General features: G+C 42.7%; 1 protein-coding gene across 1 annotated transcript; it reads right to left on the reverse strand.

The window, feature by feature from the left end:
• Positions 1 to 1,211: 1,211 nt before the first annotated feature.
• On the reverse strand, positions 1,212 to 9,582 carry LOC145911083 (uncharacterized). The gene is made up of 6 exons (XM_082998326.1): positions 6,643 to 9,582; positions 6,218 to 6,355; positions 5,776 to 5,918; positions 3,669 to 3,832; positions 3,252 to 3,405; positions 1,212 to 1,932 (listed from the first exon to the last, which is right to left on the reverse strand). Exons 1-6 carry the CDS (start codon positions 9,478 to 9,480, stop codon positions 1,779 to 1,781), a joined length of 3,591 nt encoding a protein of 1,196 aa, XP_082854452.1. The 5' UTR covers positions 9,481 to 9,582; the 3' UTR covers positions 1,212 to 1,778.
• Between the last annotated feature and the right edge of the window lie 5,259 nt (positions 9,583 to 14,841).

A 14,841-nucleotide genomic window follows, 5' to 3' on the forward strand; every position in this document is an offset into this window, starting at 1 on the left:
GATTGTGTAATGTTTTAAGGTCAAGTGGTGCCGTTTTCCATTGTTCAACATTTCTATCCTAGTTTTGTTTTCGAACAAAACTTAACGTAATCGTTAGCGGATATTTAAAAGAATATACACGCAATCACGACCATGGGATACGTTTGGTTGGTTGTTTGTTTGTTTCATATGAGACCGCATGTGCATTTTTCTGTTGTTCTCGACGCTGACTTTTCGTGTGACACCTTGCCCTTTGGCAACACACATGAACTCTGCCCGCTTTGACAAGAAACAAGTTGTTCAGCGGTTCTCCACTGCCTACAACCAACATGTGATTTTCACTTCACATTATACATTTACCCAACATGTTGATTGCCAATTATGTATCTACATTGCATATGTTTGGAATCGCGTCAGAGACAATCAACTATTATATAGGATCAGATGGTTATTTTCCGAACCCGTATTAACCGCGCGAAAAATGGCTTTAATCCATCTGTGTATAGGAGGCCGCGGATGGAACGATGACGCTTTGCACACACTCAGTGTTTTTTCAATGTTTTTCAAGTAAATGCGAATAAAGTGGACGAACAGGTTTTGTTTAACTTAATTTCAACCCAGGTCATTGTTGATATTATATAATAATGTAATAAACTGCATAACTTACAACTGCGGGTAACCATGAAATTAATGTGCGCAACGAATTGATTAAAGTTTCGTGGAAGTTGCGGATGGCAAATATTTTACGGAACTGATACGACCTCTCGGGGTGAGATAAGGGTTTGGTAAACCATACAGGAACATATATGTAAAGTAACGCGGGATGGAGATCTGATGGACATGGCGATAACCTCACCGCTAATGCATTCGCCACGTTCTCCGTGTAAAGGACAGAATGCAGTTATCGCGTAACCGTCCTAAAACGATTTTGTTTCGAGTAAAATGTGGACTAAGTGAACCCACAACAATTCTGCCGGTTACTGAGAACTGTGGTTAAGTGTGCGAAAAACCATCAACAATGAAATCATATCCGCATCACCTTAAACGCTGTACAAGTGATGAAGTACATATCTAAGTTGTTTGAGGTTTAGATTTTAAATATTAAATATACCACTGTGTGTTTTGTGGTGAATATTTTGCACAATTTTGGGCATTTTACGAAATAGGAATAAATCTCTTGTAATTTCTGCCTCTCCCACTTGAACCAATCTGCTCGCAGATAAGACAAAATGTGATAGAAATAATATATTTAAAAGCACTTTAACGCCACAGTCAAAAGACAAAAACCGTCAACGGTTCACACAAAAGACTGACGAATTCAACGGCAAAAGTCGCAAACGAAACCCAAGTAAAACGGAAAACAACTCGTTTCACAAAAATAGGTTTTGGACTCAACGTGCTTGACAGAAATTATCCAAAAATTATTGGTAAATTATCTAGTGGTGAAATATCAACAGATACTTCAGGCCACACCGGCAATTACTAAGCATCAGCGGATCACCATCGAAAAAACATTCAAAGCATAGAAAACGTGTAATTCACAGTATAACTTGATGGAGAAACCTAATATAACATGCAACAATGCTTCGAAAACAAGTTGCCAATTTAAAAAAAAATTAAACCCATTTTTAGAATCTGGCGAGAAATATCAAACACATGCATTGTTTTTGTGCCATTGCAAAATAACGGCAGTGTCTTTGTATTTAGGCTAGGACTTGATTTGTTTGCAACTTAAGCAATTTTATCTATTTTGACGTATACTGGAATAAATACGGAATTTAAATGAGAAAATGTACTGGTTATGTGGACGAACTCGTTTTACTCGACTTGCTTAGCCACGAGTGTGAGAGTATGTTGCTAAGCGACGGCCGGTCACGTGGATTCTTCTGCAACATCAACGCAACAATGTCCTTTCCACCTCGTGATACGTCACTGGGAAATTTGGTCGCTTCCCTGTTGAGGAAAACAGTTGCAAATCTTAAATATTTTCCCAAATCGAAAGCGCAAGGTTATCTATTGGCTTTGTAGCCACAGATAAATTTAAAACTGTCGGGTTTTTCAAAACGAAAATTGAATGATTCGAATAAGTGTGAGTTTAAACAGTTTGATTAAAATACGATTTCTATTCCCTACTTTTTTCGTGGCCCATCCGCAGCGAAAAATATGTGCAAATTTGCATTTAAAGTAAACCCCGGGCTGGGACATTTGCACCAAACCTGTTCATGTTGGCTTTACTGTGGTTTCTCAGTAATGAAATCACCCTACAGGCGTCGATATTAATCTATTACGCGTGGAGATGTTATACAAAAGATTGGTGCACAAGAGAGGCCAAGTTGCAATTTCCATTCGCCTTTTCACTTTCAGAACATTGCGTTAATGACGTTTATATTGTGCAATACGAGAGGCAAGTTACGAAGGTTGTTACAATGCATTAAAAGTTGGCTGCAGGCTACCGGCGGTATTTACTTCTACTGCCGTTTCCTCAATTATTACAAATTACAATCTCGGTTTGAGCACCCCGGCCAAAGGTAACAACTTAATGGGCGCCAATTTCGCCTGCGTTGTATGCCGTTGCCCATCTATTTATATACCCCTGCTGTCGTGGCTCCAGCAGGAACGTGCATGGCGGCGGTCTATGCGGTTCAAACCTACTTTGCCGCGGGCTCTGCAGTCAAAGATGTTTATCTTGTGACAACAAGTTGCGCCGGTTTATTGCCACAAGTTGTATGAATACAAAATACTGCAACGACCCCCTGTGACAATGTAGCTTACAAATTGGAGTCATCAAATCTCTGCTAACGATGTTTACGAACATATTACTTGATACAGTTCACTGGTACTTGGCCATGTTTGATTACACAACAAACTTAGCGGGAAGCAGCCACACGCCGATTTTCTTGCTGTGAAAATTCGTTTTGAACATTTAGTTTCAAGGCCGAATTAAAAAGGTACAACATGGCTTAATTCAATAAAGTTTGTGACTTAAACTAAGTTTCTATTTGAGATTATTCTCACAGTGAAATTATAAATGCACCAACTTCAAGGACAAAAAGTGAGCAATGCAATACATTAGGGACTTCTTCAGCTGTTACTGTATGTCATGTGTTAAATTTTTCATTTGAGCTTTAAAGTCGTGTCATTGGACCCAAACAAGTTCGACAACTTTTGTATCTACGCGTCATGATATAGGGGGAGATATCATGTTGTACCCGTGATATCTTATCTTCAATCTGTAGAGAGACAGCGAGGCAACTACAAAGTGCGGGACTTACTTCTCCATGATTTCTTTGGACGATCTATAGGGAAGAGTACCGCATAGAAGGGAATAGAGCAGAACTCCGATGCTCCACACAGTCATGGCTTCTCCGTTGTAATGTTTCCGCGCGAACCACTCGGGAGGATAATACTCTGGCGTCCCGGCGAATTCTGCATTGAAATGAATTCACCTTGTATTTCAGATTATTCAAAGAAAGCCAACTGAGTTATTTGGGCGTCTCATTTATCTGGTACATCACACTCAATATATTTCAAATGCGGCCCCGGAAAAATCACCGGAATTCTTTTTTAGTTTACCGTCAAATGACGAGTTTTCTAGCACGCCATGTGACAAAACATGTCCATATTTCCCTTTGTCCATAATATTTATTCACTTTTGTTACGTTATAAACTAACAAACGTTATAAACTTACCCTTGTAGGATCCGTTCCTGACGTAGTCGCCACACCCAAAGTCGATCAAGGTCACGTTCATCGTCTCGGGGTTAAGAAGGATGTTTTCCAGCTTAACGTCTCTGTGGAGGACGCCACACTTAATGCAGTGTTGGAGAGATCCGACCAACTGACGGATAATGTGTCTGTAAGAGAAGAGGGAAGATTTATCAGGTAAGCTAATGATGAATTAGGTTACAATATAATGAGATTATTGATACAGTCGTACCGATAATGCGGCACGTCGTGGTGCATTACCACTTCAAGATACACGTTATGATTGTTCTTGCAGACAAGTTTTCTGTTGCATGGGAGCATATTGTTTCAAATGTCAAGCACAACGGTTGCAGATTATAACCCTTGATGTTGGCTGGAAAATATTTTAGTTGAAAAATATTCGTGACTTCTTTCGGGCAACAAGCTAACGCATAAAAAGGAAAGGTATTCCCACTGCGCGAGTCCTAACTTAGCGATCCCGCAAGCTATCGTATATAGATCATTAGGTTTACTGGCATCACAACCATGACATTTAAGCCAAGATGGTTCAGAGCCACTTTTTCGAACCGAAATATGAAAAATCAACATCAAGTCCGGTGAGGTTTGTACTCACTTGGCAGTGATTGCAATCGTCGGTTGTAAAATAAGTCAGCAATCTACATTAGGTATGCGCGATTCATTGACAGGGAATTCATTGAAACAAAAATGTAAATTGTGTCATTAAACAGTTTGTGTGGAGTTGTTTGTGTTCCAGGCAAATTAAATCATCAAGTTAATTGTAGGGTGAATTTTTTCACTCCATATTCCTTGTTAAGGCAACGGTGAACTCTGTATTGTAAGTATAGTTAAGGCCTCAAAATACCTGTTGGTTCATATGGGAGTTGGAATTTTGCTCGTCTGCTTCAGGGAGCTTATAGAGAATTGGACAAACAACTATCGAGTTGCCCAAATTACAATCCTTGCGGTTTTTAAAAGTTTTCGAACAAACCCTTGAGAATGTACGTGGGCCAAGTAAATTACCACCCCCGATCTTTAAATGTCTTTGTAGCCAAAAAACTGCCTGAAAATTGGCTTATCGTGTCGTCTGCAGATGTGTATTGGAGGCTGTACAAAGTCGTTTAAAGTAAAGTGAGTTCGTGAGAGGATATTTTATTAAGCCGTAGATTGTTTTGTGAATTGCCACGTGCCGTTTATTCAAGCATACGCCTCGCCTTTTCCCACTTAATGTAAAGATCTTAGGTAGTTTTTGAAAATTAGAGAAGTTTGAAGCACTTTGAAGTGGGCACAGCTTGTAATAACCAATATACTTCCTGAAGGCCCTCTCACTGCACTTTTGTTTAACCTAATCAAAGCAATCAATCACAACGGACGACTAACTTGATCGTTCTGTGAGGTTGTCAGTCTGATTCCCAACGCCTCGCCCTAACCTGGAAGCCAACTTTACATTTCGAAGTTTCCTCCAGATTTAATTAATGACCTTCCCACACGTGCCGTGCTAAATTTACTTGCGTCGATACTTAAGCCTTATACGGGAGATCCACACGTGAGTGTTTAATATTCTACGTAGGAAGTTCAACGTGTTATTGAGAAGGTTAAAATTCCGCAGGTGCGAAAATATGAGGCACTGCAACTAGTTGTTACATTGGCTCTGTGATCAAACCGAAAGGTCGTACAATAAACTCTAATCTAAACGAACATGATGTTTGGGTTCGTAATTGGAAGAAAGTCATAATGGAACTTTTATAAGTTTGTGTTGGGGCCGAAAACATCATATTCTAACTTTTGTCCACGAAACCTGGCAATGTTATTTGAGTTGACAATGTCAAAAAGTCAAAATAAATGGCTTGGACCAAAATTGTCGATTTTTGGCTTTGTTCTAATTGGTTTGTTGCCCTAATTTGAGGCCTAACAACCTCGGTCATCAGCTTTCGCCTGAAACCGGATATCTCATGGAAGCCTTCGTATTTTCTATGGAACCCACTTTGGAAATCATCGTTCTAACTAATGGTATTTGTTTTGTTACTGATTCACACGAGTCTGGCCATCAGACAACTTAGTTTTCGGGCTAAAAAATACTTTAAACAAACCATACCTAGCCAAGGATTCCTTGACGCGCTTTCGTTTGCTGACGTAGTCGTAGAGGTCGACTGCAGGATGGGGTCGAACCATGACAAGCAGAAATGCTTCGGTGGTCTCATGCCATTCCACAATCTCCACAATGCCGTGACTTCGGACCTGTAACCGACAATATAAGAGGATTTGTTCCTATACATAGATTTCACATGTCTGCGGGGTTAAGGACTGATCTAAACCAACAATTATGGAACTTTAATTAAACGTAAAATGTCATTTTCCCAAACGAAGCCGGCATTTTGTCCAACATTGCACACAGCACAAACTAAAAACGTCAAAACAGTGTTGCGGCGCACCTCCCACTTTGTACGTTGTCAAGAATATATACAGTGGACTTCGAGGAGTCAAAACTCCATTTATAGATTCCAATCATCGCAATCGCATGACCCAGAAACACTCACCTCATTAACTTGACATATCAGCGCAAGTTCCAGGGGAACCACCTTTCCTCCCAACCAACCCCACCTAGTGGTCCCGGCCTTTGAAATCCGTTTGATGGCGACTCGCAATCCGTCGCTTCTCCTGTATCCCGATATCACCTGTTGAGTCAAACCAATGTTTTCAACATTTGTGTGGTTTAAAGTGATCGGTCATGACGCTGAAAAATGTGGTTCGAATGAAGGTATTTCTACCTGGGCGTCTGACTCGATAACCTTAATGGTTTTATCGGTGCCTATGCCATTTTATTCTGGTGTTTGTTGTTCATCTGCAAATGTTTTTTGACCTTGACGGTAATTCTTTTACTGGTACTTTTTACATTAAACCACAAATGAACCTAAATATTGTGTAGCTTCCGTTTGTGTTCGGTAAATAACGACCGACTTACCGTCCCGTTCTGTGTATCTGACAGCACGTTGTGAAGTGAGTAAAGATCACGGATTGTCAAAGATCGCTTATCGACGCCCCCGCCTGCGCTGACCGGTTTCTTTTGAGTGCTGGCAAGTTTCTGTTGTTGAGTTGGTTTGGTTGCCACCGATTTTTGTCCATCAGCTTCCGGCTTCTGTGAGACCACAACAAGTTGGTGATGTTGCCACAGCGAGTGGGAATCTTCCCCTTCCGCCTTCACGCTTGTGTTTGTTCGTTTTTTCCGCTGGGCCCCGAACTGGGGCTCGGAAAGTTTGTCTTCAACCGGGGAATTACCCCGTTGGTGGTATCCCTCTTCGCCCTTCCGTTTCACCAAAACATCCCCACGTTTTTCCGGCTTCCGTCGCTTGTCATCTGGACGTCGTTGGAAGCTGGAGGTGCTGGAGGCGGACTTGAAGTAATAGGGTTTCGAATGTCCATTCATCCGCTGTTCCACTTTCCCCCCACTTTCACGCGATGACGATCTCGTCTTCACCTGTTTGTTGTATTTATTGGCGCGAGTTCGTCTGCCATCATTGCGAGGTTCCTCCACTGAAGAAACATCTGATGTTGCGTAGGAAGATGATGAGGATCTTGAAGAGGGAGACAGGGATGAATAAGAGGAAGCGGACAAATCGGAGGGTGACGAATGCCTCCTGTTAGCTCCACGTCTCCCGTTTGGATATTTCGCGTCATGTTTTGACTTTTTTTCTCTTCTTCCCGGCCGTATTAAAGTTTTCGCGTCGTAAACTCCTGTGTGCCAGTTCGCGACGTCGGCCATTCTGGAACCCCGGTTCGGGGTCGCGGGGCCCCCAGATTGATCGGTTCTTCGGTCCGAGGGTACTTTTGCCACCGTCTTGGAGGTTCGGTTCCCATCCGCTGGCTTCTCAGGCCTTACCTTGGCTCGGTGGTCAGCGGTTTTACGCACTGGCCTCGTTCCGTAAGCGCGTAAGTTGACGTCATCGTCTTTCCCTTCCCGCCTGGAGCCATCTTTGGCCTTTAGCAACCTTTCCAAGTCCCGCTTGGTCGTCGGTGCGTCGTGCAAGGTTTGCTGCCGTCGTGTCGTGTACATGTCCGTATTCTCGCGCTGGCTCTCGCGTTTTTGCAAAGTTGTTCCGTGCTTCTTCGTTTTCGAAGGAGACCTGGCGATCCCCTCATCCGACGAGGACGCTTTATTGTTCCGTTTTTCTAACATCTTCCTCTCGGCTCGTCGTCTCTTTTTTTCCTCGTCCGTTTCCCTCCTCTTGTGGAAGTCGGGATGATGGTTTTTCTCCTCCAGCTTTTCTTGTTTAGCCGGCGTTGTGTTTTTATTCTCTGCCGTTTCGCCTGCGATGTAGTTTTCAAAGGGACCGACCAAGTCTAAGTTGCCGACAGCGGTCCCATCCTCCTTTGTCCTGTGCTTGTGTTTCTTGTGTTTGTCAGATTTCGACTTCCGTTTTTCTTCTTTTTCGCGAACGTCGCTATTGTCCTTATCGTGTTTCTCCTTTCGCGAGCTTTTTTTCTTCTTCTTGTACAACTTTGGGTTACGAACGACAATCACCCGACAACTTTCCTCATTCGAATGTTCAGCAACAGGTGAGTTCCGTTCCCCAGCACCTGCTTCAAGCCTCCTGTCGCACCTGCTAATGTCTTGCTCGCACTCCGCTCTTCGCTGAGCGCTTGTCTTTTTATCAATAACGCCGCGAGCACTCCTATCTAAACTGCGCTCTGTTTTTTTAGGGACGAAAACGCCATTAAAATCGCGCTTCTCGTGTTCGCCACCGCGGGGCCGAATCCTAGACGAACCCGCGCCTTCCGCGTTTCCTTCCATTTGCGTTGTGACGTCACAATCACCGTTCGGGGGGTATATCTCGTCATCGGCTTCTTTGATATTTATTTCGTCGTACTTGAGCGCGAAAGCGATCTCTCCGCTTCGAGCTTTGGTTTTAGATTCGTCATTGTTTCTTGCTCCCGTCCTGGCGTTGCTGAAGTCGTCGTCGCCGACGCTTATGGATCGAACCTTACTTCTCAAAACATCTTCTTCGTAAGCGATGTCGTGATTGATTTTACCGCCGTTGCGTGCGGCTTGTGGGCAAATCCCAATCGCCTGCGCCATTTCGCGAATGTTCCGCTCGATCTCATTAAGACTCGCATGCGACTCGGGGGCATTAGGACTCCCTTTTCCACCGTTTTCCACTTTCCTGCCTGATGCAGACCCGCCTACGCCTTCAGTGCTGCTTTGCAACGACCGCAGTTTACCACCACTGTAGGCTTTGGAGTTAACCGAGTTGCCGCCGCTCGCGCCGTTCGATCCAGAACTGCAACGTTTAGCTTCGTCCCTTGATAAAATCTCTTCCGCGGCCCGCCTAGAGCCATACACCACGCCATCACAACCTGTCGCCAAATCGACGTTCGAACACGCCGGCCTCGCGCTTTGCTGCGGTTGTGTTTGTTTGTTATTCCGTGTCGGTCGCGCGGTTTCTACGTCACAGTAATCGTGATGGGCAGTACGAGGCGTGTCTCTGGCTCCACCACGTGGAGAGGATATCACTGAATCCTGCTTGTTCTCTGCATTCCCACCGATGTCCGTTGTATTCTTCCGAGCTTTGTCTTTTTTCTCCGCGTGTCGCGATTTTCGTTTTCGATCTTCGGTTTCGCGATTCTGTTTCTTCTTTTTAGCCGAAGCTTTGTTGTCCAAAGCGCGGTCCAGAGTACAGAGTTGAGCCAACATTGCATCCAGGTTTCGAATTTTGGTCCCACTCCTTTGTGCGTTGCCGTAAGTGACGGGGGTTGTGTGGAGGTCGAGAGCTGATGCCTCACCCGCATCTTTCCTCGTCGGCATCTTGTCGAGGTTTCACGAGGTCACTTTCTTTACTGGAGCACGTAGACGGAGAACACGAATCCGAGAAGTTCTTCGACCCAATTCGCGATTTTATCATGTTAAGATGTTACAGGAAACCATGCTGTAAAACACAAGGACAAACTGTTTTGAAAATCTTATTTGCAGCAAACGCAGTATCAAAACCCTGAATCTGACCGCACAAAAAGATTGGGCTACATGTGGAAAAAAACAATGGAAAGACTACCAGGCCTTGTTTGTTCTGACCTGTGGCTAAATTACGTAATCGTCTTCTGCAGTAAAATCACCTACTGTGACCTAGAAGTTGTTTGTACACTGGCAGTGATCGACGCTATCTCAATCTAACGATGATTTTCTCGGAATTTGCCGACCGACCCTTTGCTCTTGAAGGATTTTGCTTTTCACATGACGTTTCAATAAACCTACAGTGGCTTGTAAGTAAACCTGCTCACAGCAACACACGCATACCTTCGCCCAACGATTACAGTCTTTTCCGATTTCAGTTCCGAATCAAATGTAAGGAGCGGTCGTTTTAAATGCCGCCTTTACTTGTCTGGTCATTCCACTCAATCTGCCAACTTAATTACGAACAAGGTGCTATACAAAGTGTCTCCTAGCAACCGCAATATCGCCTGAAGGAAATTGTACATTTGTGATGGGCAGTTTTTATCAGATGTCGTTCTTTGAAATCACCGTCTGATATCTACTTGCTCAATGCTCAATCTATTACCGTTACTATTTTGTTAAAGTTTCTATCGTACGTCAGCATAAATGTACGACCTGAGTTAGTTTCTGTACAAGCCTGCTCTTCACTCTCACCTTCAATCTTCTAAGTCGAATCCAACCTTACCGAGTTTGGTAAGTTCGACAGTTTGGGGGAAATAAGTTTAACAACAACACAAAACATGCTTTGCGCCCAATATAGTTTAAAGGCTTAACACACCCACACACACCATGGTTATAGTCATAATTCAAACAATTTTCACACGTCGACCCTTGTTAACTTAACCCTACATTATTACAATAACTGCTGTTAACCATGGTTGCCAAGACTGCTGATATCTGTTCACTACCGGTTACCAACGGACACACATACACATACACCTACACCGTTTGCCCCGCCAACAAAACGCTTACTTTCTGTTGCCCTGGCAGTAAATTTAGACCGAACAAACCCTTCGACCAATTCACATGCAGTTCCGCGTGACGACGCCCAATTCTGTAAACTACCTCCAAGCCGAGGGTTGCAATCGTCGCGACTTCAAGCACTTTTCCCCGCCTTGAAATCTCACTTTTCCCGCAGTTTCCACGCGCATTAATTCCAGGCCGCGCGATCTCTTCCATTCCCGATTATTGATCCGTGAATTAAAGCAAGACATGTCAACAAGGACGAGAGGGCGAGCGTTACAAGCCATTAAGTTCACGTTTACAAATCCAGGGGTCGCGAGCGCTCAGCCTGGGATAAGAGCATCGGAAATCGATGGCTCGGTTTTTTCAACACTTGACGCTCGAATCGATCCGTGTTTACGGAACGAGAAAGACGACATTGTGGATTTCTTATTTAACGCGACCTCGCGGCTCTTACTGTTCTGAGGTAAAGTTTCACCAGATCAGTGAAACATGAGCTTCTGACTGCAGACTCTCGTAACTTCATGCGACTCTGTGTTTTCTCCACACAGAGAATCTATTCATTCTTGGTCACTTTCTCTTCATCTCGGGACTCCGAGTGGAAAATTTGAAGCTTGACAAAAGGAACATTCACTTTTATGCTTTGCCATAGAGCATGAAACAATGCAATGTCAGATTACTTGCAATGTTTGTTATACTCCCAAGAAAACAAGTTTTTAATGAAAAAACACTCGCGAATATGTTATGGTCTTTGTCTGATCTCATGCCTGTCAAATCAGATTTGTCCGAGAGAGCTGAAGCCCAAAAAGTGAATTAAACGCCGCCTATTACCCGACTCATCTCCCTCAAGTCTGCGCGTTCTGATTAATTATTCACGCGAATCCGAAAATACGAATTGAAGACTGACATTTTTCTCAAGTTGTGGTAAATTGTCAAGCCTTGAGCGGTTGGAATTTTTTCAGCAAAAAATCGTGAGTGATGAGAACTAAAACGTCTTCTTCGGGTGATTAAGGCGCGTAATTTGCTTTGACATTTAGGGATTTAATCAGACCTCCACGTATGAGTCAAGGCGGCAAGTTTTATTGATGTCTGTGTAATTAGGAGAAGAGTGAGATGTCCTTGACACTGTAGCACATGAGAAAATTGTTGCAAAACATGAACCTGATTCATAATTTTTCCGTGCGGTCGTTAAACGAACGTGGTAGGTGACCTAGCAGAAAACAACTCACCGGCAAAACCTCGTTAAATTACATCAACTAACCTCATCAAGTACAAGATAACGATACCAACTTCACCACCTTCGCGTTTTCACATTCATGCATGTCCTTCAGTTACCTTGATAAAGTGAAACATTACACAATACCTTGCGACTTGTTAAGTTGGAGTTCTATGGATCGAAACACAATCGATACTTCAACATCAACAAGTAATTATTTCCGATGCAAGAATTTCAAAGTGATTAGAACGACCGCGAGTAAACCGATCGATCTTTAACCGTCAGAAATCCTCCACTAAAACAAGCACTTTGTTCTGCATTGAAAACCCTTGAACAGTTTCTTCCACAGTTAACTGCGCTCAACATTTCGAATTCCTAAGATCATAAACTTGTCAAACTCGATAAAACTTTTACCGTTCGCGCTGTTCGACAACAAACAAGGACTTCGCGCGTCCACGAGACAACAATCTACTTGAGAAGCGGTTTCCAAACGTTCATTAGGCGACCTAGTTAACATCGGAAATAAATCTTTATCTCCACCTTATACAACTCCAAGTATTAAATTCATTCAACATAAATTTTGAACAGGAGTTCTAGTCATCAATTGCAAACCGTTTGTTTATGTCTAACCTAACCTGGAAATCCAGAAAACTCGTCTATTCTCGCCACAGTCTGGATAAGACTTTGCTGAAAATGCGCTCCACATACAGCCCGCAATGTTCAACCAAATGACCAAAGAAGGAATCTAGTTGTCACCCCTGGCGATCCTTTCCTCTCAGAACTCTAATACTTTCATCATCTTGCCTGACAAAAGTTTCATTTCAACTGCATTCTCTGATTGAGATTACAACGGGCGAGTCAAAAGCCGAGTCCCTTGGGATTGAAATGACTCCCGTTGCAATCACTATTATGATGACCTGTCATACATTGATACCCGTGATTGGAATGTAATGACTTTCCCTTATTCTCGTGGGCTGTTTTGATTAAAATGTATTTTGACCCCAACCGACAGGTTATATTAAACCACGCCGTTTCAAAATAAATGACAGTAGAGTATTTTCAGTTATGGACCAAAGTTATTAACGAGCATGGATCCAATAATATTAATTTTGTGAGCTGCATACAGATGGCCACTGTTTATACCCAGAAGATATATTCGCCACAAAGTCTTTGCCCACCCGTTTGGCCGTCAAGATCGTCCATAATTATACCCAAGCTGCACTGATGAGGTCGAAACAGTGGAAATCTTTATCACAAAAGTTATCAACCCACATGAGTTAGGCAAGCGCAACAATATTCCACCCCAAAACATAACCTCGAAACAACATTTCTATCCACTCGTCACACGGGAAAATATACGGTTTGTGTTCGTCCGTCACAGCTTGTCGACACAAATCACTCAGAACTGGAGACAGCAGAGTCACAATTCGACTTGTTAACAAACATTTAACGAGTCGCACGAAACCCGATAAACTTGTCGCTCGTCGCCTCAGCAATCGCAACCCTTGCGGCGACGTCATTGTTACGTCATATTAACGTCCGGCCATGAAATAATAATGTGACAAAATTAGCGTCAAATTTTCTTCTAATTCTCTGTGCAGCTAATTATGGCGGTGATTGTATAATGCAGCCAAGAGCCTCACAAACTAATTAGGTTTCATTTGACGCATTTGCGGGTTATGGGGCGCCCGACAGATCATAAATATGTTCTAATAAACATTGTTGCGGTCTTGTATAATTAAGTTGGTTCAAAATCACGGCAAACGATTATTTCCTTTCTTTTCTATGTTTTTCATGAAACCTTCTAAATAGATAACGGATAAAAAAATGTTTTCTATCCAAAATTAATCGCAAAAAAAAGTGGCAGACGATCTGTGCGATTGCGATCTTTTAACAGACAAGTACACAGAAATATACATAAAAAAGGCATCGTCAGTTTCTATATTCGTTCAATTTTTGATAATAAAAGATCGCACTGACGCTAATCGTTTGTTTGTGAGTAATTTTGGATATCTGACAACAACAGACGGATTCCTGTTGTCTTAATGACATTTTCCCTTTTCTGTTAGCATGCTGTAAAAAAAAGATAAGCTTGGATAGCTGAATAAATGCAGTGCAGTGGCAAAAACTTAATGGCAACATGAACTCAAATTTTAAATTGGCGTTAGCGGAATCTACCTTCAAACTTCACAGATCACACTTAATATAATGCGTCGAAGGCGACAATCCGTTCAGATTGGCTCAACTTTCCAGCTAACTTTATCCGTAAATTGCGAAATTGCGCCTTGAAGTGGATACGACTTGATCTCATTTTAGAACCTGACAGATATTTCAACAAAATGAAGGACTGCCATTGCCCGGTGGTCCCAGGCACACACCTTCCGAAAATTGCAATTTAACTTTCCTTCACGTATTATTGCACTCATTTTAGTCCGAGTGCAATAAAGGACCAACGCTCCTCATCCATCAATGCCGCAATCTTGATTGAAATCGGAGTTTTTCAAAGCAAGCCAACATATGTCTCCTCCAGTACTTTTAACGACATTCCTCTACCTTAGGGAAAACTAGTTTTCTTCGGGGATTTCTGTGTATTTTTTAAAAAAAATTCGACCATAAAAAAGTGTTGACAAACACTAGGCAATTTTTCATGCTTCTAGAATCTGATTCGTTTGAAACTACTTTGACAGCATCGTATTACGCGTGTGTTACGTCACAGACAGCGCAATTGTTTGTATAGAACGCCCTCCCCTCCCAAACAATCCAATTTCATGCAATTAAACAAACTGACTATGCGACATGTGGTGAATACGAAAGCGACGACGTCTAGTTGACAGACAGTGAAGATTTGAACCGCACCCGTGGGAGTAAACCAACCCCCTGACATCTAAAACTATCTCCATCCCTTCGTATGTCCGGTCGTAATGTGTTTTATGAACATTTGATTGCCAGGGTCGTCTCGCGCTTGGTGGACTCCAACATCTTTGTTTTTAAAAAAGCGA

This window comes from Ascidia mentula, chromosome 8 (genome assembly GCF_947561715.1).
Source record: "Ascidia mentula chromosome 8, kaAscMent1.1, whole genome shotgun sequence".
Classification (NCBI taxonomy): Eukaryota; Metazoa; Chordata; class Ascidiacea; order Phlebobranchia; family Ascidiidae; genus Ascidia; species Ascidia mentula.

What these genes read in the sequence shown, in the direction of transcription:
- LOC145911083 (XM_082998326.1), bottom strand. Translation starts at nt 9,480, where the DNA reads ATGCCGACGAGGAAAGATGCGGGTGAGGCATCAGCTCTCGACCTCCAC. An exon ending in CAGATACACAGAACGGGACG is followed by an intron (nt 6,356 to 6,642) that starts GTAAGTCGGTCG and finishes TTGACTCAACAG; the next exon opens with GTGATATCGGGATACAGGAG. An exon ending in TCCAAAGAAATCATGGAGAA is followed by an intron (nt 1,933 to 3,251) that starts GTAAGTCCCGCA and finishes TTTCCTCAACAG; the next exon opens with GGAAGCGACCAAATTTCCCA.